This window comes from Catharus ustulatus, chromosome 2 (genome assembly GCF_009819885.2).
Source record: "Catharus ustulatus isolate bCatUst1 chromosome 2, bCatUst1.pri.v2, whole genome shotgun sequence".
Classification (NCBI taxonomy): Eukaryota; Metazoa; Chordata; class Aves; order Passeriformes; family Turdidae; genus Catharus; species Catharus ustulatus.
This window is the reverse complement of record NC_046222.1, coordinates 21,290,890-21,316,681: the sequence shown is the minus strand read 5'-3', so window position 1 is coordinate 21,316,681 and position 25,792 is coordinate 21,290,890. Positions and strand designations below refer to the sequence as shown.

The window sequence follows — 25,792 nt, the reverse complement described above, 5'->3', positions numbered from 1 at the left end:
ACTCTTTCTATGGAATTTTTAAACTCCCTTTTGCCCTCTTCCCACCATGAGATTAATATTTCCTTGTACAAACACATTAGCATACACTTTCCACTATCTTTCTGAGTGATTATGTAGGAGCAGACATCTAATTTCTTGTGAGAGTGAAAGAGGGAAGTCTCAGTGCAGAAGTCCCCACAGGTTTAGCTCTTCTCTCTCGTGAGTCTCAGGGTTTTCAGCATCCCTGAGGGTTTAAATTATTTCAGCAGCTTCACTGAAGAGTTACATTAAGGATGAGCTCTCGTATTGCTCAACATGTTGGTGGGTAGAGAGGTGTACAGATGCTACAAAAACAGCTGCACCAACACAGATTATCCTGGGTCACTCTGAAGCTTTGTGTTCATGGAGTGGTGTAGGAAGTCCGAGTATTGTTGGTAAATATGTAGTTATTTTGCAGAGGACATGATCGTGCCTTTATATCAGGATCTATATTAGTTTTCAAGCATTTGTAGCCAACTGTTGCATGCTTACCAACTGTTACCTATTTTTTATTCTTTTTCAGAAGCTGCAAAGAATTCTGTTCTTCATGTAAAAGCTGAAGTCCATAAATCTCTGGACAGTTACGCAGCCAGTCTGGCCCGAGCTATAGAAGCTGATGTGAAACTCAGCCTGTTTGGGGAAGATGCATTACCAGGAGCCCTGTTCCCCTTGTGGACTCCGGCAGGAAGCAGTGCAAACTCCCGGCGTGGTGCCAGGCCTCATGCCAGCCAAAGACTGAAGTTGCAGAGCATCGATGAAGGGAACATTTGACACGAGCACTGGAGTAGGAAAACAGAACGAAACCACTAAGCAGGGCCTACTGCAGCTGGTAGTGTTTCACCAGAACCAGGACACCTTGTCGGGATGCTTCTAGTGGTTTTTCAACACCTGGACATAGCTGGGTTCTGGTACTTGCATCAGCATTTTATAGCAGTGTTTGTTTACTGGTTAGGGTGCTACTGACTCTTGTGCGACATCATTATCACATGGTGCATAGGAATGCAGGGCTTGGATTCACTGACCAGATCATTAGTCAGTTGAATCTTGGGTCTATTATTGGCCAAAACTGATACAGGAACAAAACAGAAAAGGTAGGTGCAGTGTTTAATTCATTGTTACATCCATCCTTTTCTGACCACCAGGATAATCAGTTGGTAGCTGGAGTGCTCTGATAGGAGCTTGTGCATTGGATAGTACATAAAGCTTTACTGTCTCAGACTCCCAGATGAGGAACGTGGACTTCTCTAAGGGCAAAACCAGAGTTTTTCAGAGCTCATGCAGATTATGGTCTTACTTACCTTTGCTGGGGGATATTTCAGTCTGTTCAGCCATCAGAATGCCAGATCTGACCTTAGCTTCAGCTCCTCTGGATGTAATGAATGGGAGTCAGCGTGCTGGGAACAGCACGGAGATGGGATTTGAGGAAATCATCAGTGCAGAATTCTTAGTTTCTCTGAGAACTTCAGCTCATGTCCCTGGTTTTGCTGTTATTAAAAGGACACTCTGGCTGTGCTAAGCTTGACAGACTATAAATAAGATATTACTACTTCATATTCAGGATTCATCTTCTAGAGAGAAGAGAGCTCATTTTTTTTTTTAATCATGAGGGAATGTAGTATTTAAGCTGTCGTTACCTCAGTGCTTCTATTTCTTGGAGTATTAATTCATTAATCTCAAAGATAAGGACATTTGGCACTTATATTGCACTTTGCATGTTCTTAAGCACTGTACAGACATTACCTTGTTAGGCCTTTGTGAGAGGGTTGATCAGCCCTGCTTGCCAAAGAAGGGGAACTCAGCACAGCCAAGCTGCTGGCAGTGAAACAAGCTGCAAAGGTGGGAAGTTTCCTAAGGAAAAGAGGGATGTGGTGGATCATTCGAGTATATCCAGCTTGGAGAACCTTTCTGTGCCTTCCTGGGCTACCCCCTTCCTTACTTTGGGGGGAATTAAAGCCCTGCCTTACCGTGTATTTCAAAGAGAGGGAGACATAAGTGAGCAGGATAATTTCTTGGGGTAGGTGTCAGTAGTAAATGGACTTAAGGACCAAGGATTTACATTTGTTTACTCTCTGCTCCCCTGTGCCTCTACCTTTCCCCAGGAGTGCTTTGTAAGAGGTTTTGCTGCAGATTGTTTGGAAATCAGGAGCAGGACGTTTCCATCTGGGCAAAAACAGGGTGTACGCTCATGAAGTTTTGTCTTTGTCGACTTATTCGGAGGCACAGAAGCAAAGTGTTGTGAGACAGGGCCTGGGTCCAGTGCTGTATTTAGACATCCCATTTGTCTGTGTTCCTGACTCAGAGATGTATTTCACCACAAGGTTATGACCATCTCTGGACAAAGCAATTTGATTTTCTGAACTAGCCTGAATCCCATTGCGTTCCCATGTAAAATATAACTGCATGCTTAAAATTCAGTACATGGTTTGCTGATTTAAGAACAGGCTGTTAAGAACGAGAACACTTAAGCTCCAGTAAGATGGCTTTTAGCGTAATGCAGGGATAAATCAATTAATAATAGTGAGGTTCTAACTCCTGCATTTTTTACTTCTAATGAGTTAGAGAAATTGCACCTGTGGGCACTTGTTAGGAACAAAAGAACCAAAAAACCCAGTATTTGCCAGCAAACGCCCTGCAGGGAGGTCAGTATTGCTGCCGTTAACATTACAATCACAGTTGCTTATAGTACTCAACACTACTTAAGCTGTAGGCTTGCCTGGAATTCCTTTGTCTGAATCCCTTTTGTCGCGTTTATCCCTCTTATTCCTTTTATTCCGCTTGAACCAAGTTGAGCAGAGTCGTTGCTGAATGTCAGAAGGGTACACACGAGTATGAATGTATTGTGGAGGAGTAGGTGCTGGCCCGAAACGCTCTGTGTTTAGGAGAAAAAATTCCAATGCACGTATGAAAGCACAAAATTGATAGTATTGTGTAAAAAGCACGTTTTTCACACAGGTACTGAGACAAATGCAGTCTTCAAGCAGGTCAGGGGAATTGCAAGAGTTTACACCATGGCTGAATTCAGCTGCCAGTGTTAATGTCGCTAATCTGTTATTTAGCATAAACGTTCATATTTTTGTACACACGTTATAACCCTCCCATAACTCTGTTATTATCGGAGTCGTTCTCTCACTTGAGTTGTCGTTAACAAAACCAGTAATTGAAAAATGCACACGTTTTATAAAACTGTATTTCCCATCTTAAATACAGAAAAGAACCCCAACTTCTTTCCAGTTCCTGATGGTCTGTGGTGTTTGTTTGTGCTATTATTTCAACTTACATTCATCCTTAAGTATTTTACTTTTAATCGGATGAGGCTGTCAGGCGCGGCAGCTGGAGCAGTTTCCAGGACAGGGCGGTGTCCCGGGTGGAGCACGGCTCCATCCGCGCCGGGCAGGCTTTGGGAGCGCGGCGGTGGCACCGGGGGCAGAGGCCACACGCCCCATAGTCACGCCCTTCATCATGTGGCCACGCCCCCTCCGTACCTCTGTTCCCGCCCCCGGGGGCGCGAGGTCTGTGCGCGAGGGGAGCGCCCAGCGCAGCGGCGATTGGCTGCCCTGCCCCTGCCCCACGCTGATTGGTGGGAGCGCCGGCCCGGCGGGATTGGCCCGTTCAAAGGGCGGGCGTGCGCCACCATGGAGGCTGTGCTGTGCACCGAGCACGGTGAGGGGCGGTGCGCGGGTCCCCGTGAGGGGAGATGTGATGGGGGCTCGGTCTGATCGGTTCCGTTCTTCTCCGCTCCGCAGGGTCTCTCTGCTTCCTGAAAACGGGTGTCCGCGATGGCCCCAACAAAGGGAAGAGCTTCTACGTGTGCGGGACGCATAGCTCTGCTGCCTGCGACTTCGTCCTCCCAGCGCCGTAGGTGCAGGGCAGGGGCAGCAGGATGGGGATGATGGGACAGGGGACGCGCTTGGCTGTCCTGAGGGGAGTTCACTGCTGTGTCAGCAGTCGCAAACTTGTTTTCTTACGTAACCTTTGCTTTGTCACATGTGATTGTTTTGCGGTGGCAGTTTCCTGGGCAGTTCGTCTTGTCTGTATTCTTCCGCTTCTCCTTTCTTCCTTTCAGGGTTCCTGCTTCTCACTGCTTGATCCATGAGGGATGCGTGGTGGAGCTGCAAGTCCTGGTTCAGCAGCCGGACAGAGATGAATACCAGTAAGTTCCTCAGATTTTAAAAAAACTCGATGTCTGTCTTCAAACGGGTGAAATCAATGTTCCTTCTTTATCCTGTGTTCAGTGTTTAAAATAATCTTCTCAAACTGATTCTGACTAATGGTCATTCAGTTTTTACAGTTACACGTCAGAAAACTTGAATCCTGTGACTAAGTAGTTTTTCGGTAATGAGGATTTAACATCCACCTAAAAGCTGTACCTGTGTTCTGTGGGGAAAGGCGGGCTCTTATTAAAGAATCTCCTTTTTATGGCATCTTCGGAGACTTACTTTGTAGGATGCTGCCTCTTAAAAATAAAGATGGTTATTCTTAGGATCTCTTTATTATTTATGAACAAGTGAGAGAGTTGAACTACCAGTCATTCAAAGTGGAAACGGGTTTATTGCACATGTTGAAACATTTGGAATTGTTTGATAGTGAATGACTTGCAGTTTCCTTCTAAAATTGAAGAGCATCATCGATCCCTGAGGCCTTCACTTTACCCTGTTTCCAAATGTTTGCCACTTTTATTAGCAGTTACATCCAATAGTATAAACCTGGGTCATCAGATAATGTTTGTTTTTAACGGAATTGAATATGGCTCTGTGGTTGGGTTCATCCAAACTCAGCATTAAAATCACCAATGTTAATTCTGATAAAGTACTTGCAGCAGTCCTGGTTGGCTGCTAGGTTAAAAAAGAAATCACCTCCGAAGTATTTCTGTCCCTGAGTTGCTTTAAAGATGAGGTGGCCTGTGCAATATAACTAAAAGAACTGTTTCCTTGCACCTTGAAATCGTTAAGAGGCTTCTAAGACTCTAAACATAGACAGTATTTTTGCCGGAGCAGTTACTCTTCTATTGCTTAAATTAAAAAAAACTCCAAACCCTAGGAATCTTTATTCAGAGAACACTACTCCTGTTAAAAGCTCTGTTGCCAGTGTTCATGACCTTTTGTTATGCAAAGGCCTGAATGTAAAGTACTGGTTAGTAGAACATGTCTGTGATGGGTTTTTGGTGCAAAGTACTTTTAAAAGAATGCTTAGAGCTTCTTTACTGGCTCCTGGAATTGAAATCTTGTTTTAATCCTTGGTAGGTTGTTTTACCGGTGCCTTAAGAGTAAGTTGAATGGGAAGAAATGGTGTGGAAGCGTCCCATGGCAGGTATGAGTGTTTTGTTTATATTATAGTATTGCCTTATTCTGGCATGACTTTTCATTCCATATACCATAATCACCTCTGAAACTATTTAGTGGGAGATTTTATATTTTCCAGTTGAGAAGTGCATCAGGCTTGCTGTCCTCTAAATGAGACTTCTCTTTCTCCAAAGTTGTGTGAAGTAGTCACTATTCTTCAGTCTTAGAAGAAACTTGGGTTTAATTCCTGGCGGTCCTCTTTTCTAGAGATTGTGCTTTTGGGACCTGATCCCAAAACACAGTGGCAATGGCAAAGAAAGTAGAAAACCAGCCGTTTTGGTTTGGATTTCATATGAAATGTTTATCCTGATTCTGTTAAAATGATAGGAAAGATGATCTTGGTAGAGGATGAAGTCTTGTTTGAAGTGATCAAGTTGTGTGTGTTATTAACAGGCTTTAATAATTTGTACATTAGCATTTACACCCATGTGCATATTGCAGGATCCAAAGGCTACCAAAGTGTCAAAACCCTTGGAATCCCAGCCCAGAGCAGTACCTTTCTTCAATCCTACTAGCCAAAGAAATCCATTCAAAGTGCTAGACAAGAATTGTGCACCATCATCCTGGAAACAAATGATGGAAAGAAAGGGAGAGGAAAGTAAAGAAAAAGGAACTAAAGCAGAGAATGAGAGTGTGCTGGTGTCACATAAAGAAAAGAAATCAACTTCTGATTCTTCCATGGAGACAGTACCTCTTGAAGAGCTCAAAAATAAAAAGAAAACATCCACAGGAAGTAAAAGTGACCCAGAACTTCAGGAGACTACAGTGTCTGAATCTAAACTTTGCCTTTCTGAGACCAGGAAAGGGAAAAATACACTTTCAGAGGAAGAGAAATATGGTGGCAGTGGCAGGGAGTCCAAGAAGCCTTCTGATTCTGTGGGCAAGGAGCCAGGTGCAAGATCAAAACTCTTGCCACTAAGTCTTCAAAAGCAAAGTACAAGTACCAAGCCTCCAGGAGAGGAGCAGCTTGGAGAAAAAAGCTTAAAAAGTTGTAGGGATAAAGAAACAAGAGAGAAAGATTGCACTGGTGAGAAGAATGATGAAATGAAACCAGTGTCTAAGGAAGATGCCCCTTCCCCAGCAGGAGCACAGTCGACATCGCAGTGTGCTGCTCTGAGGGGAGGGGCAGAGCTGCTCAAGGCACAACTCGGGCCAGGGCTGCCACAGCCTCCTGGTGAAGCCTCTGGCAGTGACAGTGATGAAGTACAATTTGTTTGCTCATCATCAGGTAAAAGTAAACCTGAGAAATCAGTTGAGATTCCTTCAGGAAAATCAGGAAAGAATGTGCAGGGGACATCTTTGCCAGGGGCAGCAGCATCACATCACATGGAAGGACCCCAGGACCCTAAAGTGCTTCATAACCATCTTGCAGTCCAGCTGAAACAGAAAAAGGTAATTTATTGCACCTATTATTTGGGGGATTTGTTGTTCTGTTTTCAAGGTGACTGCCCTTACTTCTGACAGGCATTAGAATGTGGTATCTCCTCACAGCAGAAACTCAAAATGGGGTTTAGGAAGAAGTGGCATGAATTCAGCCAATGTACAGACTGGTTGTATTAAGCAAAAACAAACCCATTACCTCTAATGTAATACAGTCTTCTGCCTTTGGGGATGTTCAGTTTTGACTCACCTGAGTTTGTGTCTTGTCTTTTATCCTAAAAGTAATTTGCCTAAATGCACAGCCCGTTTAACCTTTGTAAATAACGTGGCTATGTCTGGTAGCCTCTCTTGGCCTTGTGCAATAGGAGTGATACAGCTATGGAAGTTCCACACTAGGATGAAATAAACTACCTGCCTGTTTGCTTTCTTTTTTCAATAATTGCCAATCACTATGTTTTACAGTTTTTATTATAAACCCCCCAGTTTTTCTAGAGTTCAGAACAGCCTTGAAATAAAATCAGAACTGTGGTTTGTGCAAGCATAGGAAGGTGGAAGTAGGTTAAATGTGGATGTTTTGAGAGATATTTGTCTGACACACCTGACTGCCTGTTTCATAAAAAGGAGTTGTCCCTGTGTCCTTCTGTAATTTCTAAAGGACACTAATGGTTAGTTAGTGTTTCTGCTAAAAGACTGTTTAATTGCACTGAATGGCACTTGAAAACTTTTGGAGATTACAGAACAGTATCAAAATAAAAATTAAAGTGGAGTAAGACTAGTTTTTCTTAGATTTCTGACCTGGTTGTTCTGTGCTGGGAGAGAGCTTGGTAACCACATTCAAGTTCTGGTTTCTTTCTTTTTTGCAGAGTACATTGGCTACGGTGAACATCCAGTTGCTGCCAGATAAAGGGGAACGGTTATTAAAGCAAGTGCAGGATTTGGAAGCTGCACTCAGTGCTCTTAACATTTCAACAGCAGATCCTAGTGAAAAAGGTAGGGTTTTTTTAAAAAATTTGGTTTGTTTTTTTTTTTTTTTTTTGGCTCCAGAAGTTTACAAAACAGTTTGCTTAAAATAGTCTTTAATATGGAGGAAATATAGCATAAATGTATATATGAATGGAACAATTCAAATATTTCCTGTGTAATGTGGTGGCTTCCCAAGGGAGTTTCCTCCTACCATTAGGATCTAGGTTTCCAGCTTTGGCTACATGATTGAGACAGGTATCTCTGAGAACATGCAAATGAAGTGTTAGCTCCCACTGTTGCATTCTGTAACTGTGCTATTCATGCATATTGTTGTCATTGAATATTCCAGTTACCAGATTCAAAATGAGCAGCTTCCAGTGTGCCATTCTTGAGAGAGAAAAGCTCATGACCTCTTGGTCCATTTATTCTTGGATGTTTTGATAGTTTTTGTATTCAAAATATTGACAAGAGAGATGTCTTCAAAATTAATAAATCATCTGGGAACAGGGTGCAAAATTCACCTTATCACCTACTCTGATACAGTTGCGGAGTTCACTGTGTTGCTGTAAACCACACTGAGACTGGAGCTGCTCACACCAGCAGGCCAAGAGCACATGTTGGTAGTTGCAGTGGCTCAGGTGATATGGGAGTCTGCTGTTGAACTAGTGTCACCACTTCATAATATTTTGCAAGCAGACTATTGGACAAAATGAAGACTCTTCTCTGGACTGTAGAGCAAGGCTCTGAGGTTCACTGTACAAACTTTTCAGCCTGTGATTCCTTTCTCCTTAAGGGCAGGATAGCACAAGAAGCAGTTGCCATGAAGAAGCTTTGTCTAACCAAGCTGACAGGCCAGGTGGTACAAAGTTGATAACACCACTCCCACTCCAGGATCCTACAGCAAAGGCTTCTCCAGGCTCACACAGTCACCCCTTGGCTGCTGCTACTTTGGGTTCCAGTGGCCAAAGTTTTGGAAGTAAGTATAGAAAGACTTCACCATTACAGAGAATACTGTTGAATATTATTTCTGAAATAATCCTGCAACTTGTGGATTCATGTGAGAGTACCCATTTTGTTACTGCATACTGTCCCTCAGGCATCTGTAGCCACTGAAGTCAATTTCTGAGGTGAAAGATTTGTTTGGGGAAGTTAGTTTTGTAAACACATCTCTGGTACTGTATCTTTGCAGTGAGTGTTGATGTGCAGAGTCGGTATGAAGGAAGAATGACAGAAGACCGAATCAGGGCTGTACACAGTGCCACATTTGAGGCTATTAATCATCTTCACAAATCTCTAGAATCCTGTCCAACACAGGAGACAGCAGCTGAAGATCCCTCTGGACTGAAGGTGGGTTGGCAAGGATGGAAGCTGTCATGCCTGATGAATGAATCATAACCTCTGTATGGTACCCTAGAGTATTCCTTCCTTCCCACTTTGACATACTTTGCATCCTGCTAGAAGGAGATTCTCTACTTACATTTAATCTATGTTGTTTGTACATGACTGGCAGAACAGAGGTGTGAGGAACAGGCTGAGAACCTCATTGTTCATTCTTCCTGGTGAGCTATAAAAGTAATATTTCAAAAAAGTGTTGCGCATGATTGAGTTTATGCAATGTGATGAGCTCCAGAGTAGGCGGTTCTGATCTGTGTGAGATAATAATATGCAAGGTATTGGAACAAAGGCACATGCCTCTACAGGATGGTGTAGATGCCTATATGTTGTGTCACTTGTCACATTGTCTTGGGACCTTTCCAGTTGTGGGGAAGGCCACTGAATGTCCTGTGATGGTAGTATATAATCCCTCTTCCTGTTTCAAAGTCTGTAGGGGTCTTGGACTCGGTGAGAAAAGGGTAAGTGTTCTCAATCCCTTTCCTTGACAGGGATAGCTGTTGTAAGCAAAGTAGTCTGGGATGGATTTTCCAGCTGAACAAGATGTCGTTATCTGCTCTCTGAGAGCACTCTGGGCACTAAGTTGGTTAGTGCAGGCAACGTTAGGAAAACTCATCTATGATACTACTGACCTCCTGTCTTCAGAAGTTGCTTACCTTGGGTATCCCAGCCTGTATGGAAAAAGAACACGTAGATAAACTGCTTTTAGTAGGTTTGTACTAAAACTGTTGAACAGGATAATTGGTACAGGAAGCAGAAGTGTCTACATTTTGCCAGGTGTTTCCTTCAAATTTTCTGTCTCATTCACCCCCTCAGGTTCCACTGCTGCAGCACCAGAAACAGGCGCTTGCATGGCTCCTCTGGAGAGAGAGTCAGAGGCCATGTGGAGGAATTCTGGGTGAGCGACAGAATAGCAAAGTGGATTTTGTGGAGCAGATCTATGGCTGCAAAGTTTTGCGTGTAACTTTCTTGGAGGCCAATAACTGGTTATTTTGTAGATGTGTCAAAAGGGCTTGTTTTCTGTGCCCTATTACCAAGTACAGGTATTAACTGATTACTAAATCATACTCTGAAATTGTATGAAATTTCCGTCTGTGTATTTTGGATTTTCTGGGTTCCCCAGGGCACTTTCTGTTGTAGTATTTCCCTCAGCGTAGATCCAAGGTGGCTCATTTCTGCAGGTGATAACTTGCATGCGTCTTTTTGCAGCGGATGACATGGGCTTGGGGAAGACTCTAACGATGATTGCTCTCATTCTGGCCCAGAAGCAGCTGAAGACAGAAAAAAGAAAGGAGACGTTGGAAATATGGCTGTCCAAAAATGGTACAGAATTACTTCCATCCTACAGCACATACATTATGATGAAGTGCCATCTGAAATGCCTAAAGCAGGTTACAGGTTAAGGGGTTGTAAAACAAATACACTGTCTCTGTGCTCACTTTCCTTCTGCAGGAAACTTCCATTTGGCTAAATTTTACTGTGCTTCCTTGCATGGGCTTTCTCTTGATCAGGGTCATTTTTGTTTCCATTGGATGTGTAGGATTTTCCAGCTCATTACTTTATATTGTTTGGGGATTATTTTTTTTTTTACTATTTTCCTGAAATAGTTAAAACTGGCATATGCTGGGTTTGCAAAAGGTTTCAGTTTTTAAAACATGCATAGTTTTCATAAAATAGCTACTACTCCCCTCCCTGCGACTGATCTTTTTTCTTTCCAACACTCTCGCAAATATTACTTTTATCTTGTCCACTGACACTGGGGATATTAGTGCTTTTTTAAGGAGTATTGCTTCTGTGTCTAGAGTCTGTACTGTCTGTATTCTCACACAGAACTGGTTGGAGACTCTTCAATTGTGAATTTCCAAAAATTCTGTCTTTCTTCTAGTCTAATGTGAAGACATTGAAACTTGTCTGCCATATTTCTTTTAGACTTCACTATTGTCCCTTCACATGGCACTTTAGTCATTTGTCCTGCATCGTTGATCCATCACTGGAAGAAAGAGATTGAGAGACGCGTGGCCTTTGGCAAACTGAGGGTCTATTTGTACCACGGGCCCAATCGAGATAAGCATGCAGAGGTGTAAGTACTAAACCATAAATATGACCAAGAAAAGCAAAATGTTATGTAGCAAGAGATTGTGTTTATCGAAGTTGAAATTCAGTGGCTGTAGAATGAGAGAACATGAAGTATTGAAATGTGGAAGGTCCAGAAAGTCAGGCTGATGTGTGCTGTCAAGGTGTATTTAGTAAGCATTTATGGCCTATGGAGGCTATTGCTGCTTCTGATAGCAAAAAAAAAAAAAATGTTTATTCTCTAAAATACTTCTTACTTGCAAAGATGGTCAGTGGCAGTTTCTTCCATGCTTGTGCTTTGTAGTTGTATTTTTTTTATCAGTGGTACATATAGATCAGTGTGTTTTCTAGACCTTTTCAGGCCATGCTGAGCAGTATTCCTGGGTGCCAGGCTCTCAGCGGGGCTCATGCCGTGTGGTGTGCACTCTGGTCAATGGGCTTTTACTGTCAGTTTGAACTTGATGTGTCTATTTCCAGTATCAATAAAATGGGGATGATACATCCTTCCTGTTTGGCTGCAATGAAGCTCAGTTTTCTGTGAAGCTCAGCATTTTAGCTCCTGTAGTACTGTGTACTTCTTAAATGTATTCTTCAGCATGCATTTAGTCTTTCTTGCAAAATGAATTCCTTATTTGTTCTTGCTCCTGATTACTACTTTCCCTCTATTCAGGCTTTCTGGATATGATGTTGTTGTCACAACCTACAGCCTTATCTCCAAGGAGATTCCCACAAGCAAAGAGGAGGGGGAAGTCCCTGCTCAGGACCATGATGTGGTGGTGAGAAGCCATAATGTCAGTAGGGAATTGCCTTAAGGTTTTGTTCTGAGGTGTTGCAAACCATTCTTGTTTGAAGTAGCACCTTATGTGTGCTACAGTGAGCAGTAGCTTTATTTTTTTTTGTTTCATAAGTTAATTATTTTTGTAAAAGCAAAATTGAGAGAAAGTGATGTGAAGTGCAACAAAAGCAGATATATTCACAATATTCTGTAGAATTATAGAATATGCTACATTGAATAGAGTTGAAATGTCTTAAGAAGTAATTATAAGAATGCAGTGGTGAATCTCCTTCTCCTTTTGAGGTGAGGGAGCAGTGGAATCTCCTGTTTGATATTCTTTGTTGCTTGAAGCACTAATCTTACTCCAAACTACCAGAAAGCTGTTGTGCTCAGGCTCTGGGTCAGTCTGAACTGAGACTGAGGCAGCTTCCATGCTGCCTTGAAGATAACAGCAGTGTGCTTGCTGGGCTATGAAAATAATGACGTGATTGCTGAGTGCTGACTGAAATGACTACACAGTGTAGGGGAAGTCCCTAGCTGTCTTCTACCTCTGTGCACAGCTCTAGATACAGCTCTTGAAGAAAACAGGACTTAGAATTTCCTAAAGCTTCTAGGTGGCATCTATACAATTTTGAGAGATCAGAATACAGTAATTTCATGACCATAAGGCGCACTGGACTATGAGGCGCACTTTTTTTTTTGCAGTGAGGCTCCGCCCCCAGCTCCCCACGTGTAGTTGCTGGCCGAGGCCCCGCCCCAACCTGGCAGCCATTGGCCCCCGGGACTGCCTGGACCCGGGAGGTGTGGTGCCGCGGGCCCCCTGGCCCGCACTGACCCGGTAGGGGCCGTGCCACAGGCCCCTGGGCCCGCCTCCAACCCGGCTGCCCCCACGGCTCACAGTTCACACTTTCGGTTTGGCAAATTTTGCAACTTTGTACATCATATAAGGCGCACTTCCGGGTTCGAGGGAAAATTTTAGTCAAAAGGGTGCGCCTTATAGTCGTGAAATTACTGTAATTATTATGTGGTCCTTCATCTCAGCATAGCAAAACTTTGATAGGAAACACCTCTTGAAACAAGAACACTATATGATAAAATGCTAAAAGCAAGAAAACGAGCAAAATACTAGAAATTGTAATTGAGTTCAGGCAAATAAGTTAGCTTTTGGCTTATCAATGTTAGATGTGGAACCTTTAAAGAGATAATTTTTGGTGACCATTTCTTACGTGACAGTAAGAGCTGACTTAATATCAGGATAAGACTTCTTGCTGAAAAATGTGTGTGTTTGTGGCTTCTTGGAGCACCTAGTTTTGCTTCAGATTGGTCTGCTTTTTCTTTCAGAGTGGATCATCTCCCTGTTCCCCTCTGCTCAGGGTAGCTTGGGCTCGAATTATATTAGATGAAGCTCACAATATTAAAAACCCGCGGGTTCAAACCTCTATAGCTGTGTGCAAACTGAGAGCCAGTGCCAGATGGGCTGTCACTGGGACACCAATACAGAACAACTTGCTGGACATGTACTCTCTCCTGAGGTGAGCTGTCTGCATGTGACCACATGGACAAGGATCCAGTCCTAGTAATTCTTCTCTGATGGAGTGCTGAAGTTGTTTCTAAGTTTGAGATGTCTCTAAGATATGTGGAGTAGTAGGATTAGTTATATTAATGCTTAGTACTGGATTGCTAAGGCTGTGGTTGAGGCATTGTACTAGGCTGACCATGTGTCTGCTGTTGCATGTAGCTTTTCTGCTTCCATGGAGAACAAAGGGCAAGTTACCTTGGATCTCCTTTGTGTTCAGGATGAGTATGCACAAAACCAATTTTTGTGAACAGAGGTTTTATGAGTTAATCCCTGTTGTTATCAGGGCAGTCTGGGAGGACCTTCCTGGAGTGTTGTGCTACAAGGGCATTGAAGGGAAGGGTGAAAACTTTGGATTCTCTGAACAGCGATAAACAGGTGCTCCTCATTGCTGAGGGGGAAAAGGTTACAAATGGTGTTGGAGAACCAGAGAGAACTTGCATTTGAAATTAATTTTGGATAATTGAAATTAATTGTCAAGTAAGTAGTTTGCTATTTTGAAATAATACATGAATATGGTTTTTGGCAAGTACCTCTGCATTTTCATGTCCTATGTTTGCTGGTAATGCTTGAAACTTAAGGGAATAAGAGGAAGTGGCGGGTACAGAATCAGAAACAGGTGCTTACAGTATTAGTGATGGTAGGACATCTAAGCAAACAAGTTGTCACCATCATTACACTGGAAATGTTTTACTGCTCTTTGGTCATGCAGTTACAGCATTTGGAAATAGTTTGTTTCGGTAGCAAGGAATAGCAAGGAATTTGGCTCTGGTCATTCCAGAGTAAGTGAAGAACTCTTCTTCCCTTGGTATGATGTCTCCTTCCTTCCTGTCATAGGTTTCTACGTTGCTCTCCTTTTGATGAATACAAAGTGTGGAAGTACCAGGTAGATAACAATACAAGGAAGGGAGGGGAGAGGCTGAGCCTCTTAACCAGGAGCCTCTTACTGCAGAGAACTAAGGAGCAGCTGGATTCGGCTGGCAAGCCCCTGGTAAGAACTTCATTCTCCAAAATGATACCATTATTCTGTTGTTTTCCTTACAGTAGATCATTAGTTACTTACATGCATAAACTTGTTAACGGGTGGGGTTTCCTATCTGCTGCAGTCTCTTGAGCAAGAGAAGCAAATGCCTCTGGGCTGTTTACCCAGAAAGCAGAATTAAAGAGAATAATGAAACCTTTCAGTTATAAGTCACATGCAGACAAAAATAGTCAAGTACAGTAATTTCACGACTATAAGGCGCACCGGATTATAAGGTGCATCTCTGGGCGTTGGCAAATTTCGCGACTTTGTATGTTATATAAGGTGCACCAGACTCTAAGGCGCGCACTTTTTTTTTGCAGTGAAGATCCGTGCCACGCAGAATAAAGTAACGAATTAGTAACGAAATCCTGCGATCGTGGAGTTTACTGGCAGGTGCTCAATTTGCAAACATTTTTCACAGATTGGTTGTAGCCTTTAAACGCAGCCCCAAGCGTCCTCCTCTCCATGTCTGGGCCCCGGCACTCCTGCCAGCCCCTGGCTGGCGAGGCAGGGCTCGAGGCGGCCATGGCTCACACCTCGGGGTTGCTGCGGTTCAGGGCGGCTCCTACTGGCCGGGGGCTGCCTGATCCTGCCCACCCCGTGTGGCTCCTGCTGGCCGAGGGCTGCCCGGTCCCACCCCCCTCGCGGCTCGGCTCACGACTCGCACTTCCGGGTTGGCAAATTTCGCGATTTTATCCATATATAAGGCACACTGGACTATAAGGCGCACTTCTGGTTTCGGACCCAAATTTTAGTCAAAAGGGTGCACTTTATAGTCGTGAAATTACTGTAGTTGCACGTACATGGCCACTTAGTGGAAAGTAGTCTAGATCACTGGACTGGCCTAGATCTCTGTACCCCCAGCTGCCACATGTCAAATGGACCTGATCTGTGGTGCAGTATTGGCTTTCTACATTGTTTTTTACAGTCTGTTGAATGGAGTACTAGGTCATAGGTGTGTCTTACGCCTTTAAAAGGTATAGTTTTGGTGTACTGTCTAATTTTGAATGGGGAAATAAGCTACTTTAACAACACAAAAATTAATCCCTCTATGGTAGTTTTTGAGCAGTTCATATGTGGTAGCTCTTGTTATGCCTCTTGTTATTGGATGAGCTGGAATAAAGATTTTACTGTGAATATTAACCAGGGTCCTTGGAGTTCTGGGAGTGTCTGTTTTGTCATAACTATGTTAATACATATGGCTTTAGTGAACAAGCAGCTATCATGAGACTTAGAGTACTGTGTTTAAATCTTGCATTACTGGTGTTTGTGATGCTCTCTAAGACTTTCACTCTACATACATCTGATCCTGTGAATTTTCACTTCAGGTATCTCTGCCCCAGCGTAGCACACATGTGCATCAGTTAAAACTTACAGCAGAGGAGCAATCTGTGTACAATGTGCTCTTTGCAAGATCCAGGTACGAATGTGGGTAGAGATATGGTATTTTGTGGGTTTGTTTCTTATTCATATAGAAATCAGAAGAGACATTGACTTCAGATGAGGAGAACTTTTGGACAAACTCCTGTTATTTTTCCCTTCTCTAGTGTGTTTGACAGTACATTGCTTGTTTGGGTAGTAGGCAAAGCTGATTCATTTCTTCTCTCCCATATATTCATGCCTCATGTGAGGTTTGTATTCTAGCCTTACGCTTAAGCACTGATTTCAAGACTCCAAATACTTGGGATTGCAACAAGTAGTTCTTAAATGATGATGTGTGAGCACCTGTAAAGGAGAGAATTATCATCTTTGCTCTGCGATTCTTGTACAATTAGAAATTATGCTGGCCTGTCCAGATAGCTGGAATGCAAACCAGCCTAGGCTCCTGGGCTCTTTCAGCAGTCTCACTGTAAAGAATTTTCCTTCCTTTTAAATATACAGTAATTTCACGACTAGAAGGCGCACCCTTTTGACTAAAATTTTGGCCTGAACCTGGAAGTGCGCCTTATAGTCCGGTGCGCCTTATATATGGACAAAGTGCGGAAATTTGCTAACCCGGAAGTGTGAGCCGTGAGCTGTGGGGGCAGCCGGCAGCCGGGTGGAGGTGGGGCCGCAGCCAGCAACTGTGCAGGGGGAGGCGGCAGTGGATCCTTGCCGCAAAAAAAAAGTGTGTCTTGTAGTCCGGTGCGCCTTATATATGGGCAAAAGTTCGGAAATTTGCTGACACCCAGAAGTGTGCCTTATAATCCAGTGTGCCTTATAGTTGTGAAATTACTGTAATTTAGAGGTGTTCTCATACTCAAAAAGCAGACTTGCTTTCTCTTGAGCTATCCAAAATGCATCTTTGGTTTTGATCATATTCAAGTTAAACAACACTGGGGGTTTTTTGTGATTGTTTTGTGACTGAATGATTAATGAAACCTTCCTTACCGTAATGCATCATCAGCTTGCTAAGCTCAAGTCCCTCTTTCCTTTTTTCTTGCTGTGAATCTCAGTCTTTGTCTTGTTTTCACAGGTCAACACTACAATCCTACCTAAAGAGACAAGAACAGAAAAATGAAGGCAGAGAGTATGATGGTGGTAACCCCTTTGAGAAAGGTTTGAGCATGCCCTCCCCTAAAAAATTTGCAAGAGTGGCTTTTAAGTTCACAGTTCAAAAAGAGGAACACACCTGGGGTCAGAAATTCTTTGGAAAATGGTCCCCTCATGTTACAAAGACTTAACTTAGTATTCTAAAAGTGTGTTCTCGTTGTGGCTCTGGGAAAAGCTCTTAACCCTTCTGGCTCTAATATTTCCTTTGAAATAAAGGTCCAGTTGCTCAGATAACGTATGTCAAATTAGTGTATGATATATCATACTCTGACTTGCGTTGTTGCTTTTTTTTCTTAATTGAAATGGAGGTTGATGGGTTCCTATGTTAAATCAGGTATTTGCTTGCCTGTTCATTCTTGACTTCTCTTCATGAACGTCTTCCTGGAGGTGAATGGGCAGTGCTTGGAAATGCTTCCATGAGCTCTTGATGTTTTGTCTTCCTTTCTTGACAGTTGCACGAGAGTTTGGAGTCAGTCAAAAGGAATTTGTAGCAGGCTCACAAAGTGCCTCCCAGGTCTCAAGTGCTGTCCATGTCTTATCCATGCTCTTGAGGCTCCGTCAGTGCTGCTGCCATCTCTCCTTACTGAAAATGGTAAGTGCATTATAGTGATGTGGGGGGATTTCTGGGGTTTCTCTAAGTGTTTGTGCAAGTTAACAGGCTTGGTAACACCTTTGTTTCTCTTAGCTATGAACAGAGTATGAACAGAGTCAAATTTAGGACTCTGTTTTAAAGCCCAAGATGTTTTAGATGGGGTTACCTTCTGCTGAAGAGTTCCCAGCATGACTTATATGGGCAGCTCTGTCTTTGGAAATACCTTTATTCAGATAAAAAGGGAACTAGAATTTTAATGCTAAAGAAGTCTTAACCTAGCCTTGAAAAGTACACCACAAGTGTAGCCTGTTCCAAGGGCTTGTGTGTTGGAGAGCTCTGTGAGTGTTTTGAGGTTGCCTTGCATGAAGCAGACTAATCTTTCAGTAATTCTTGGCTCTGAATTATATATATAGCAGCTGTAGAGAAAGTTCAGCTATTAGAGGAACAGGTAGGAATTTATGTTCTGACATCTGTAATCCTGCAGTTGTTAAATGCTGTGGGAGGGTCTGAGGAGACTGGACCACAGGAAATGGCTATACTTACATGCTTGCTATTCTGCCCCTTTTGGGGCAGAATAAAGGTCCAAATGGACTGTTTGATTCAGTAGTGTTTCTTAATTGTTCTGTCTTCATATTGTATAGCATCCTTCAAACCCAGTGTCCTCAGCAGATACTGTGCTGGCTGGATCAGTACTGAGTTTGATCTCAGGCTTGACTGTGACCCCTTCTTATTTTGCATTCTTCCCACAGGCTCTGGATCAAGTTAACTTGAATAGCGAAGGCCTTGCACTCTCCATTGAGGATCAGCTTGGTGCTCTGACACTGTCTGAGCTCCAGACTCCTGATTCCAAATCAACAGTCTACCTCAATGGCACAGCTTTTCAAACAGAGATCTTTGACATCACCAGGGAGAGCACCAAGGTATTCTGCGTGTGGCATCCTTACCTTCTTTAAGAAGCTTGTATTTCAGCACTTTGCCTCTTAAATGACTCAAGAATTGTCACACCTTGGTAATTGCAGATCAGGCTAAGTTGCCAATTCAGATGAAATGAGATGGGTAGGTTAATAGCCTGCCTGAGCCTCTTTGGGAGGGCTCCAACTTCTCATATACTGAGGGGTACTTCTAGTAAAGCTGTGAGAATGTGACTGCTGAAAAACTATAAGTGAAAGTCTTAAGCAGTAGATTCCCAGAAGCTCAGAAGAGCTTGTGTGTGAGACCATGGTGCTTGTGATGAGCTAGAAAAAAGGGATGGCAACAAGAAGGTTGGAATCTGTAAGACAGGCTTGTATGATTTGATTTCCTGGCCCTGTTTTCTGTGGTGGAGTGTTCTCACCAATGACTATTAAAATCTCTTCAAATTCTAAGCACAGAAGAAATCCAATGGAAAAGCTATTCTGATTACTTTCTACTTTTAATAAAGAATATCCAAGCATGAACTGGATTATGAGAGCAAGCAGACTAATGTTTTGGATCTTTTTACCTGCAGATAACTCAACTCTTGACTGAATTGAAGACTATTCAGAGTCACTCAGAGCCTCAGAAAAGGTTAGCAAGCATGTCCTTTTCTTTAGTGATTGAGAGAAGCACACTGTTTCTTGACAACAGCAGAAATAGCTTAAAATAGTTGAATACAAAACTCATGGTATGATAAAACAGCAACAGTACTGCAGTAGTTGAACACAAGTGTTGAGGGGAAAAAAGTCTTTGACAAAAGAGGGGAATTTAAGATACAAGTAAGTGTAAACATAAGGGCATGTGTGAGAAATCTCATGCCTTGAGGCCCAGGAAGACTATTCTCCAGAAATAGGATTGAGAATAATTTAGTTGTGATGAGAAGTATTTGCCCACCCCAGAACCCAAAAAAGTGGAGGACTAAAGTAGAGATTAAAACTGAACATGTTAGAGATAAAGGAATGCATTGATTAGAGGACTTATAGAAAGCTTTTTTACAGTCTTTTCCAAAAATCATTCCCATCATAAGAATGGGAGCACCAACTTCTGCTTTTGTTCCCTTTCAAGAAACTATCAAACAAGTTACTGCCTCACAAACTGTTTAGTTGAAAAAATTGGGGAGTGAAAGGCTAGAGTGAATCTAAATTTGGTGTTTCTATTGATTTTTGTGTTTTGCAGAAAAAGCTGTGTTGTGACTCAGCTTTGTGGCTGGGAGGTGGAAATGTAACACCCAAAAATAGAGGTGAAAGGTATAGACTTAATCTATGTGAAGTTTATTGAGTATTAGCCTTCCACAGCAAGTTCTACCATTATACCTCTATTTCTGAATTGGCAAGGGGCTCGGCTCCAGTTTGCAGTGGGGAAGGGGTACCTGAATTGTTGTAGCCCCTTGGGTGAGACACTGCCATGACCAAAGTGTTCCAGTACAGAGAGAGCTGGTTGTGAACTCCCTGTTCTCTCTCCAGCGTGGTTGTCTCTCAGTGGACGAGCATGCTCAAAGTTGTGGCTGTGCACCTGAAGCGCCTGGGGCTGAAGTATGCCACAGTGGATGGCTCTGTCAATCCCAAACAGAGGATGGATGTGGTGGAAGAGTTCAATAACAATCCCAAAGGGCCTCAGGTATGCATTCAGGGCAGGGAAACAGTCCCTAGCATTGCTGTGAGCAGCTGTGATGTCTGACTTTGTGGCTGTAAACAGGTTCCTTAATGCTTTTTTTGGCTTTTGAAGGTAATGTTGGTTTCGTTGCTGGCTGGAGGCGTTGGCCTGAACTTGACTGGAGGAAACCATCTCTTTCTCCTTGACATGCACTGGTAAAGGGAAATACAAATTCCATCTTGGAGAGGATATGTAGGACATGCTGCTTGCTTTCTCACTGCATGTGTTGTAATGTCTGATGCAACTAGGTTAGGAGGGAGGTGTTTAGCTTATAGTAGGGGTTAGTGGTTAATTGTGGAAGTGTGGTTTTACTATAGCCTTCATCTAAGATACTGATTTGTCCATCCAGTGCTCACTGCCCTGAAATACAGTTCTGTAGGGGGAAGAAAAAATAGAGGAATATAACAGAATCCAAAGAAGCAAGCATGCAGCTCTATCACAAAAGGCTACCATGGACTTGGCAGTCCCTGGCTTAATTTCTTCCAGTTATGGAAATGGTGCAGTATTGCCTACAGGCAATTTGGCTTGAAACAAATAAATGGTATTGAGCATAGTCAGTGTACAGCTAGTGTACCTTTAGGTTTTACATATGACAAGAGTGTGTGGAAGCTCTTGATATTTTTTTCTTGTCCAAGTCAGAATTGCAGGTATTTTAAACTAAACATAACTCATGAGAACTTACAAATCAAACGAATGTGCATACAAAACCAGCTGCTGAGTAGTAACATTAAGGAGATGCTTCTACAATATGGAAGTTAACCTGTAAGTGCTCCCTGTAACTTTGTCAGATGGACCCATCTCTTGTGTAAGTAATCCTGAGTTGATGGCCTCTTTCACTGGGATTTGTCTTTTTGCTTCACTCTCTTTCCTCACCACCTACTCTCAGCTTTCCTGAGTAACAGGTGTTGATCAGACTTGGGGCTGCATGGACCAGTGGTCTCAGTCATGCAGTTGGCTTTGTGTGGAACCCAGGGCAAAGGGAAAAATACAGTAAGGGTGAAGGCTGGCTATCAGGCTCGTAAACCTAAGGGAGTAGTTTTAGTTCTACAGAGAAAGAAAACAGAATTCTCTGAAGTCAAGAAAATGAGGCAACTTTTTTGGGTTTTTTAAATTACCTTGTAGGAATCCTGCTCTGGAGGACCAGGCATGTGACCGCATCTACCGTGTGGGGCAGCAGAAGGATGTTGTGATACACAGGTCAGCATTTTACGTAGCAGAATGAGGAGCTGCTGCTTATATACTGTCTGGCTTTAGTCAGTGAGACAACACCTTGGTCTCTCTACTTAGAGCTGGACACAAGGTCTGACAGGGGCATTGAGGTTTAGGCACTGTGATAAAGATGTCTTCATGTGTTCTGTGGCACTTGCACACATGTTGCTGTCCTGATGGCTAGCTTGTTTTTCAGCCTGTGGATTATTGGGAATGTCCTGTTCGTTCCTGAGAACAATTCGGGCACCAAACCATTTCTCTTAAATGAGTGGAGATTTTTTTCACTGTGATCCCTAAGCCTGAACCTTTCTAGTATCACTAACAAAAATCACATAAAGCACTTCTAAAAAGTGGTAAAGTTGACTTTTTCTAAAAGTATTTCTCACTAAGTAGTGAAAGATTAACTTAGTTGTTGTAAATGCACAGCACAAAGACTGGAATCTAAAATGTTATTTTTGGGTACAATGTTTTTTGTATAATAGGTGCCATCAGTTATCCAGCAATAATTACAGGATTTTGTCATGGAATTACTGTTACTTCAGGTGACCAAAGTTGAGACCTGAAGTGCATCAGACTTATATTTGAAATCTTATCATGGTTGGATATGAGGACAGCTGGTTTCTGTTCAGAGGTTGTCTTGGTTTGAGACAAATTAGGAGGAAAAGTATTTTGTCAGTCACATAATTGGCTAATTATTAGTTTCTAAGTAAGATGAATCTCTTGAAATATACTGGGGAAGTGTTCATATAACACTGACATTTTTTCATAGCACTTGAGATGGTGTGGCTTTGTTTTGTCTTTTTTAGGTTTGTCTGTGAAGGAACAGTGGAAGAAAAGATCCTGCAACTCCAGAAGAGGAAGAAAGGTCTTGCCCAGCAGGTTCTATCAGGCAAAGGAGAGACCTTCACTAAGCTCACTCTGGCTGACCTCAAAATTCTCTTTGGCATCTAATTATCATTTGCAATGCCCAAAAGAAAGTAATTTATACCTACTGTAACTGTGCAGATTTCAACATAAGACTTCTGTTCTGAGGTGGTAATTTATTTTGAACAAGCAACTACATTTTTATAACTGTTCTGGAAAGTTGCCAACTTCAATAACTAGTTTCAATATTGATTGTGTATCCAAAGGTTAATAAAGTTTTTAAACAAAAATAGTTCTTGGTTTTCTGTGAACGCCTTCTAGTTAGAAAACTTTCTTTTTCATGTCAGGAGATGGACAGGCATAAGTGAAACAAGAACAAGGGAGACAAACAGGAGGTAGGGAAGTTCAGAGATTGTGTGGGCATGAAGAAAAGAAAAAATTGAACACAATTCTATAAGGAAGACTATAAATTTTAGAATTGTAAGGAAGGACTTAAAGGAATACTGCACTTTGGCCTTTGTTCTTGAGGAGGACTTTTTCTCCCCTGCTCAAAATATTTTCTGAAGCAGGAGCTTAGATTTCTCTTATGTTTCTATGAAACAGAACCTGAGTTCCTAATTGTTGTGGGGATTTTTTTCTGAGTATTAGTTTTGAGGAAATTCTGAAGTTTAAGTTCTAGCACCTACCTTTAGCTGCCATCAATGAACTGGCAAATTTTTGCTGCAAAGTGATGTATGTAATTTTGGTATTCAAATTATTTTAAAGGAATAATAAACAGAACTGAGCAAAACTATCTCTAATGTTAGTCCAGGTCTCTGGCCTGCTCTAATGTCAGTATATCTGTGTAACCTAAAAATCTTTGGCCCCATGGGGGAGGGCTGAGAGCAGACTTCACCTGTGGTCACTGAGCGTGTGCCACAACTGCGCTTCCTGCTGCAGAGTGGAGTGCAGGGGGCTGAGTCGGGCTGTTCATACAGTGCCTGGAGCCTGTAGGGGGCAGCTGGGGTTCCGTGCTGGCCTGGCGTGGCTCTGCCGCCGTCCCGTTCGTTCAGGTGCCATGAACAAAGCAAGCTTATTCCATTTGTACTCGGGACAGCTCCGGGTGCGGCGGAGCCGAATTGAGCCGATGAGAATACTTCCGCAGCGGTCAGGATGGCCGAGCGGTCTAAGGCGCTGCGTTCAGGTCGCAGTCTCCCCTGGAGGCGTGGGTTCGAATCCCACTCCTGACATCTGCTTTTTTTTTTTCTCTATCCCTGTTCCTCTTGCACTGCTGTTTTCGTGCGTGATCCCGCCAAATGCGGGTGGGCGCGGACGGCCGTCCCTGCGCTGCCGCGGGTAGGCGAGCGGAAAAGCACGCTAGGAACACGCGTGCACGGTGCCCACGCAGTTGCGCTTCCGTTCGGTGCAGGCAATGCCGTCAGGAATCGGCTCGGACGGGACCAACGCCGCGGCGGTCGCGGTCAGTGCCCTGGCTGTAGTCCCACATACAGAAGGTTGGATACACAACGCCAACATGGGCCGGTTAGCTCAGTTGGTTAGAGCGTGGTGCTAATAACGCCAAGGTCGCGGGTTCGATCCCCGTACGGGCCATGTCCCTTTTGGGGGCTACTGCTGCGGTTTTTTTCCGCAGTCCTTGGGCGATCAGCTCAAGAGGGACAGAGTCCCGCCGCTTTGTGGGTGCTCACACCTTGCCGTGACTGTCTACAGAGCCGGGTAAAAGCAGCCGCCGCCGGTGTCCCGATGCGACAAGCCGCGCTGTTGCTTGGGCGGGGCGCTGTCCAGTCGGACGCGAGGAAGCCAGGGAATGAAGGAAAGGCGTTGTCCAGGGCTGACCTGTCACGGGCGGCACCCGCAGGAGGGCACAGCCCGATTTCCTGTCGGAAAGGAGACGGGCCGAGACTCCAGTCCGCGATAGAGGGGACGGCAGCCGGGTACAGGGGGGCTCCTCAGTCTCTGCGGGGGAAATTATGAAAATTATGAAACCTGACCTGCTTATCCTGCCACCCAGACAGACACGAGCCACTCGGGCCACGCTGGGCTGCTGCAGGCACGGGAAGAGCGGGAAGAAGCTGGGCCAGGGAACAGCGGCAGCTCCCCCAAAATAAACTTGTGGGAAGGCCGGGAACAGCCCAGGCACCGCTGGGATTCGAACCCAGGATCTCCTGTTTACTAGACAGGCGCTTTAACCAGCTAAGCCACGGCGCCGGGCGGGTCCCCGGCAGCCCCGCCTCGCCCTGCCCTAAAGGGCGGGGGCGCTCCCGGGGACATCCCCTCCCTGCTGCAGGGTGCCCGCTCCGAGCTGCGGTTCTCGGGGAGTGGCTCCGAATTCCCTCGTTTTATTTCTTACTGGTAAAATTTTTTATCGTGTCAAAAAAAAAAAAGGCTAACAGCGAGCAGATTTGGGACATCGCAGGGAGAAGGAACATTCAGAAGCACGAAAAAAACACCCTCGTAGTCGGCAGGATTCGAACCTGCGCGGGAGGATCCCAATGGATTTCTAGTCCATCGCCTTAACCACTCGGCCACGACTACCGGATAGAGACCTCTTTTTTGCTTTCCGCCTTCCCCGCCCAGGCCGCGGCTCCGCCCCCTCACCTTTTCCAGCATTTCTCCCTGGCGCGTTCCCGACTCGGCACCGCCCCCACCGAGGAGGAGCGCCGGGATTTGCGCGCGAGTCCCCGAGCGGCCGCCCGGGCCCGCGAGCGATGGCGAGCCGAGGCAGTTGATAGGCTGTGGATTGCCCCCGTGGGAACGCGTATACAGCGGGCCGGTTAGCTCAGTTGGTTAGAGCGTGGTGCTAATAACGCCAAGGTCGCGGGTTCGATCCCCGTACGGGCCAGTCAGCTGTTTTTTGGTAATGCTTTTTTTTTTTTTTTTTTTTTAAATGTTTTGAGGCTTTTTTGTGTTTATTTTTTCTTGCCGTTTAGCATTATCGGTCTCAAACCACTCCCGCCCAGGGTCGTGCTCACTCTGCGGGGGCAGGAGAACCAAAGTCACCTCGCCCCGTCACAGCTAAGGCGCTCGCAGGCAGCGACGGCAGCAGGGAGAAAAAAAGAAACAAACAAAAAAAAAAAAATAGTATGTTCCTGCCGTGACTCGGATTCGAACCGAGGTTGCTGCGGCCACAACGCAGAGTACTAACCACTATACGATCACGGCCGCCCAACGCCCGGCGCCACCGCCGCGGACGCTGCTTTCCATTTCCGCCGCGCTCCTGCAGTCATGTTCCCCGCGGTAAGGGAATTGGCGGGAACTTAATCGGGGAAAAATAAATCTGCGATGGCGCAGCAAAACGGTAAGACCGCCTCCCCGTCGGGGAATCGAACCCCGGTCTCCCGCGTGACAGGCGGGGATACTCACCACTATACTAACGAGGAGCGCGCTAATGGCCGTCTGGCCGGTGTCTGCCCGGAAGGCGCCAAGTGCCTGAGGGAAATGGCGGCGGCCC

The 25,792-nt window shown here is 44.2% G+C and overlaps 2 protein-coding genes, 1 long non-coding RNA gene and 7 other non-coding genes across 18 annotated transcripts in view; 5 read left to right on the top strand and 5 right to left on the bottom strand.

Annotated features, from left to right (window-relative positions):
- Nucleotides 1-3,251, top strand: part of GPR161 (G protein-coupled receptor 161) — an 11,071-nt gene extending 7,820 nt beyond the window's left edge. For all 8 annotated transcript variants that reach the window (XM_033051143.2, XM_033051145.2, XM_033051137.2 and 5 more), the window contains one exon: nt 542-3,251. In XM_033051143.2, the coding sequence (XP_032907034.1) occupies nt 542-789 (248 nt within the window). In that variant the 3' untranslated portion in view covers nt 790-3,251. The remainder of the gene's footprint in view (nt 1-541) is intronic.
- TTF2 (transcription termination factor 2) lies at nt 3,183-22,636 on the top strand. Of its 2 annotated transcripts, none has more exons than XM_033051135.2 (23): nt 3,183-3,678; nt 3,762-3,873; nt 4,082-4,168; nt 5,259-5,325; nt 5,799-6,749; nt 7,601-7,727; nt 8,494-8,676; nt 8,890-9,047; nt 9,909-9,990; nt 10,302-10,415; nt 11,022-11,172; nt 11,836-11,941; nt 13,282-13,472; nt 14,354-14,507; nt 15,869-15,960; nt 16,996-17,078; nt 17,525-17,664; nt 18,414-18,584; nt 19,151-19,209; nt 20,082-20,235; nt 20,344-20,426; nt 21,394-21,468; nt 22,287-22,636. In XM_033051135.2, exons 1-23 carry the CDS (start codon nt 3,183-3,185, stop codon nt 22,429-22,431), a joined length of 3,981 nt encoding a protein of 1,326 aa, XP_032907026.1. In that variant the 3' UTR covers nt 22,432-22,636. The 2 variants fall into 2 exon arrangements, with proteins under 2 accessions (XP_032907026.1, XP_032907025.1); XM_033051134.2 differs by having other exon boundaries at nt 11,836-11,956.
- On the bottom strand, nt 10,276-25,792 carry LOC116992036. Its single transcript, XR_004416975.1, has 4 exons — nt 25,705-25,792; nt 23,240-24,297; nt 16,911-17,014; nt 10,276-10,363 (listed from the first exon to the last, which is right to left on the bottom strand). It is a non-coding gene; the product is annotated as an uncharacterized LOC116992036 (long non-coding RNA).
- Nucleotides 23,491-23,573, top strand: TRNAL-CAG. Its single transcript has one exon. It is a non-coding gene; the product is annotated as a tRNA-Leu (tRNA).
- TRNAI-AAU lies at nt 23,861-23,934 on the top strand. Its single transcript has one exon. It is a non-coding gene; the product is annotated as a tRNA-Ile (tRNA).
- On the bottom strand, nt 24,476-24,549 carry TRNAT-AGU. The gene has a single exon. It is a non-coding gene; the product is annotated as a tRNA-Thr (tRNA).
- TRNAS-AGA lies at nt 24,795-24,876 on the bottom strand. Its single transcript has one exon. It is a non-coding gene; the product is annotated as a tRNA-Ser (tRNA).
- On the top strand, nt 25,110-25,183 carry TRNAI-AAU. Its single transcript has one exon. It is a non-coding gene; the product is annotated as a tRNA-Ile (tRNA).
- Nucleotides 25,432-25,503, bottom strand: TRNAH-GUG. The gene has a single exon. It is a non-coding gene; the product is annotated as a tRNA-His (tRNA).
- On the bottom strand, nt 25,650-25,721 carry TRNAD-GUC. The gene has a single exon. It is a non-coding gene; the product is annotated as a tRNA-Asp (tRNA).

Bases quoted from the DNA above. Each gene is read 5' to 3' on its own strand.
- TTF2 (XM_033051134.2), top strand. From the start codon at position 3,183: ATGCACACGTTTTATAAAACTGTATTTCCCATCTTAAATACAGAAAAG. The intron at 3,679-3,761 runs GTGAGGGGCGGT...TCCGCTCCGCAG, and splicing joins TGTGCTGTGCACCGAGCACG to GGTCTCTCTGCTTCCTGAAA. The intron at 6,750-7,600 runs GTAATTTATTGC...TCTTTTTTGCAG, and splicing joins TCCAGCTGAAACAGAAAAAG to AGTACATTGGCTACGGTGAA.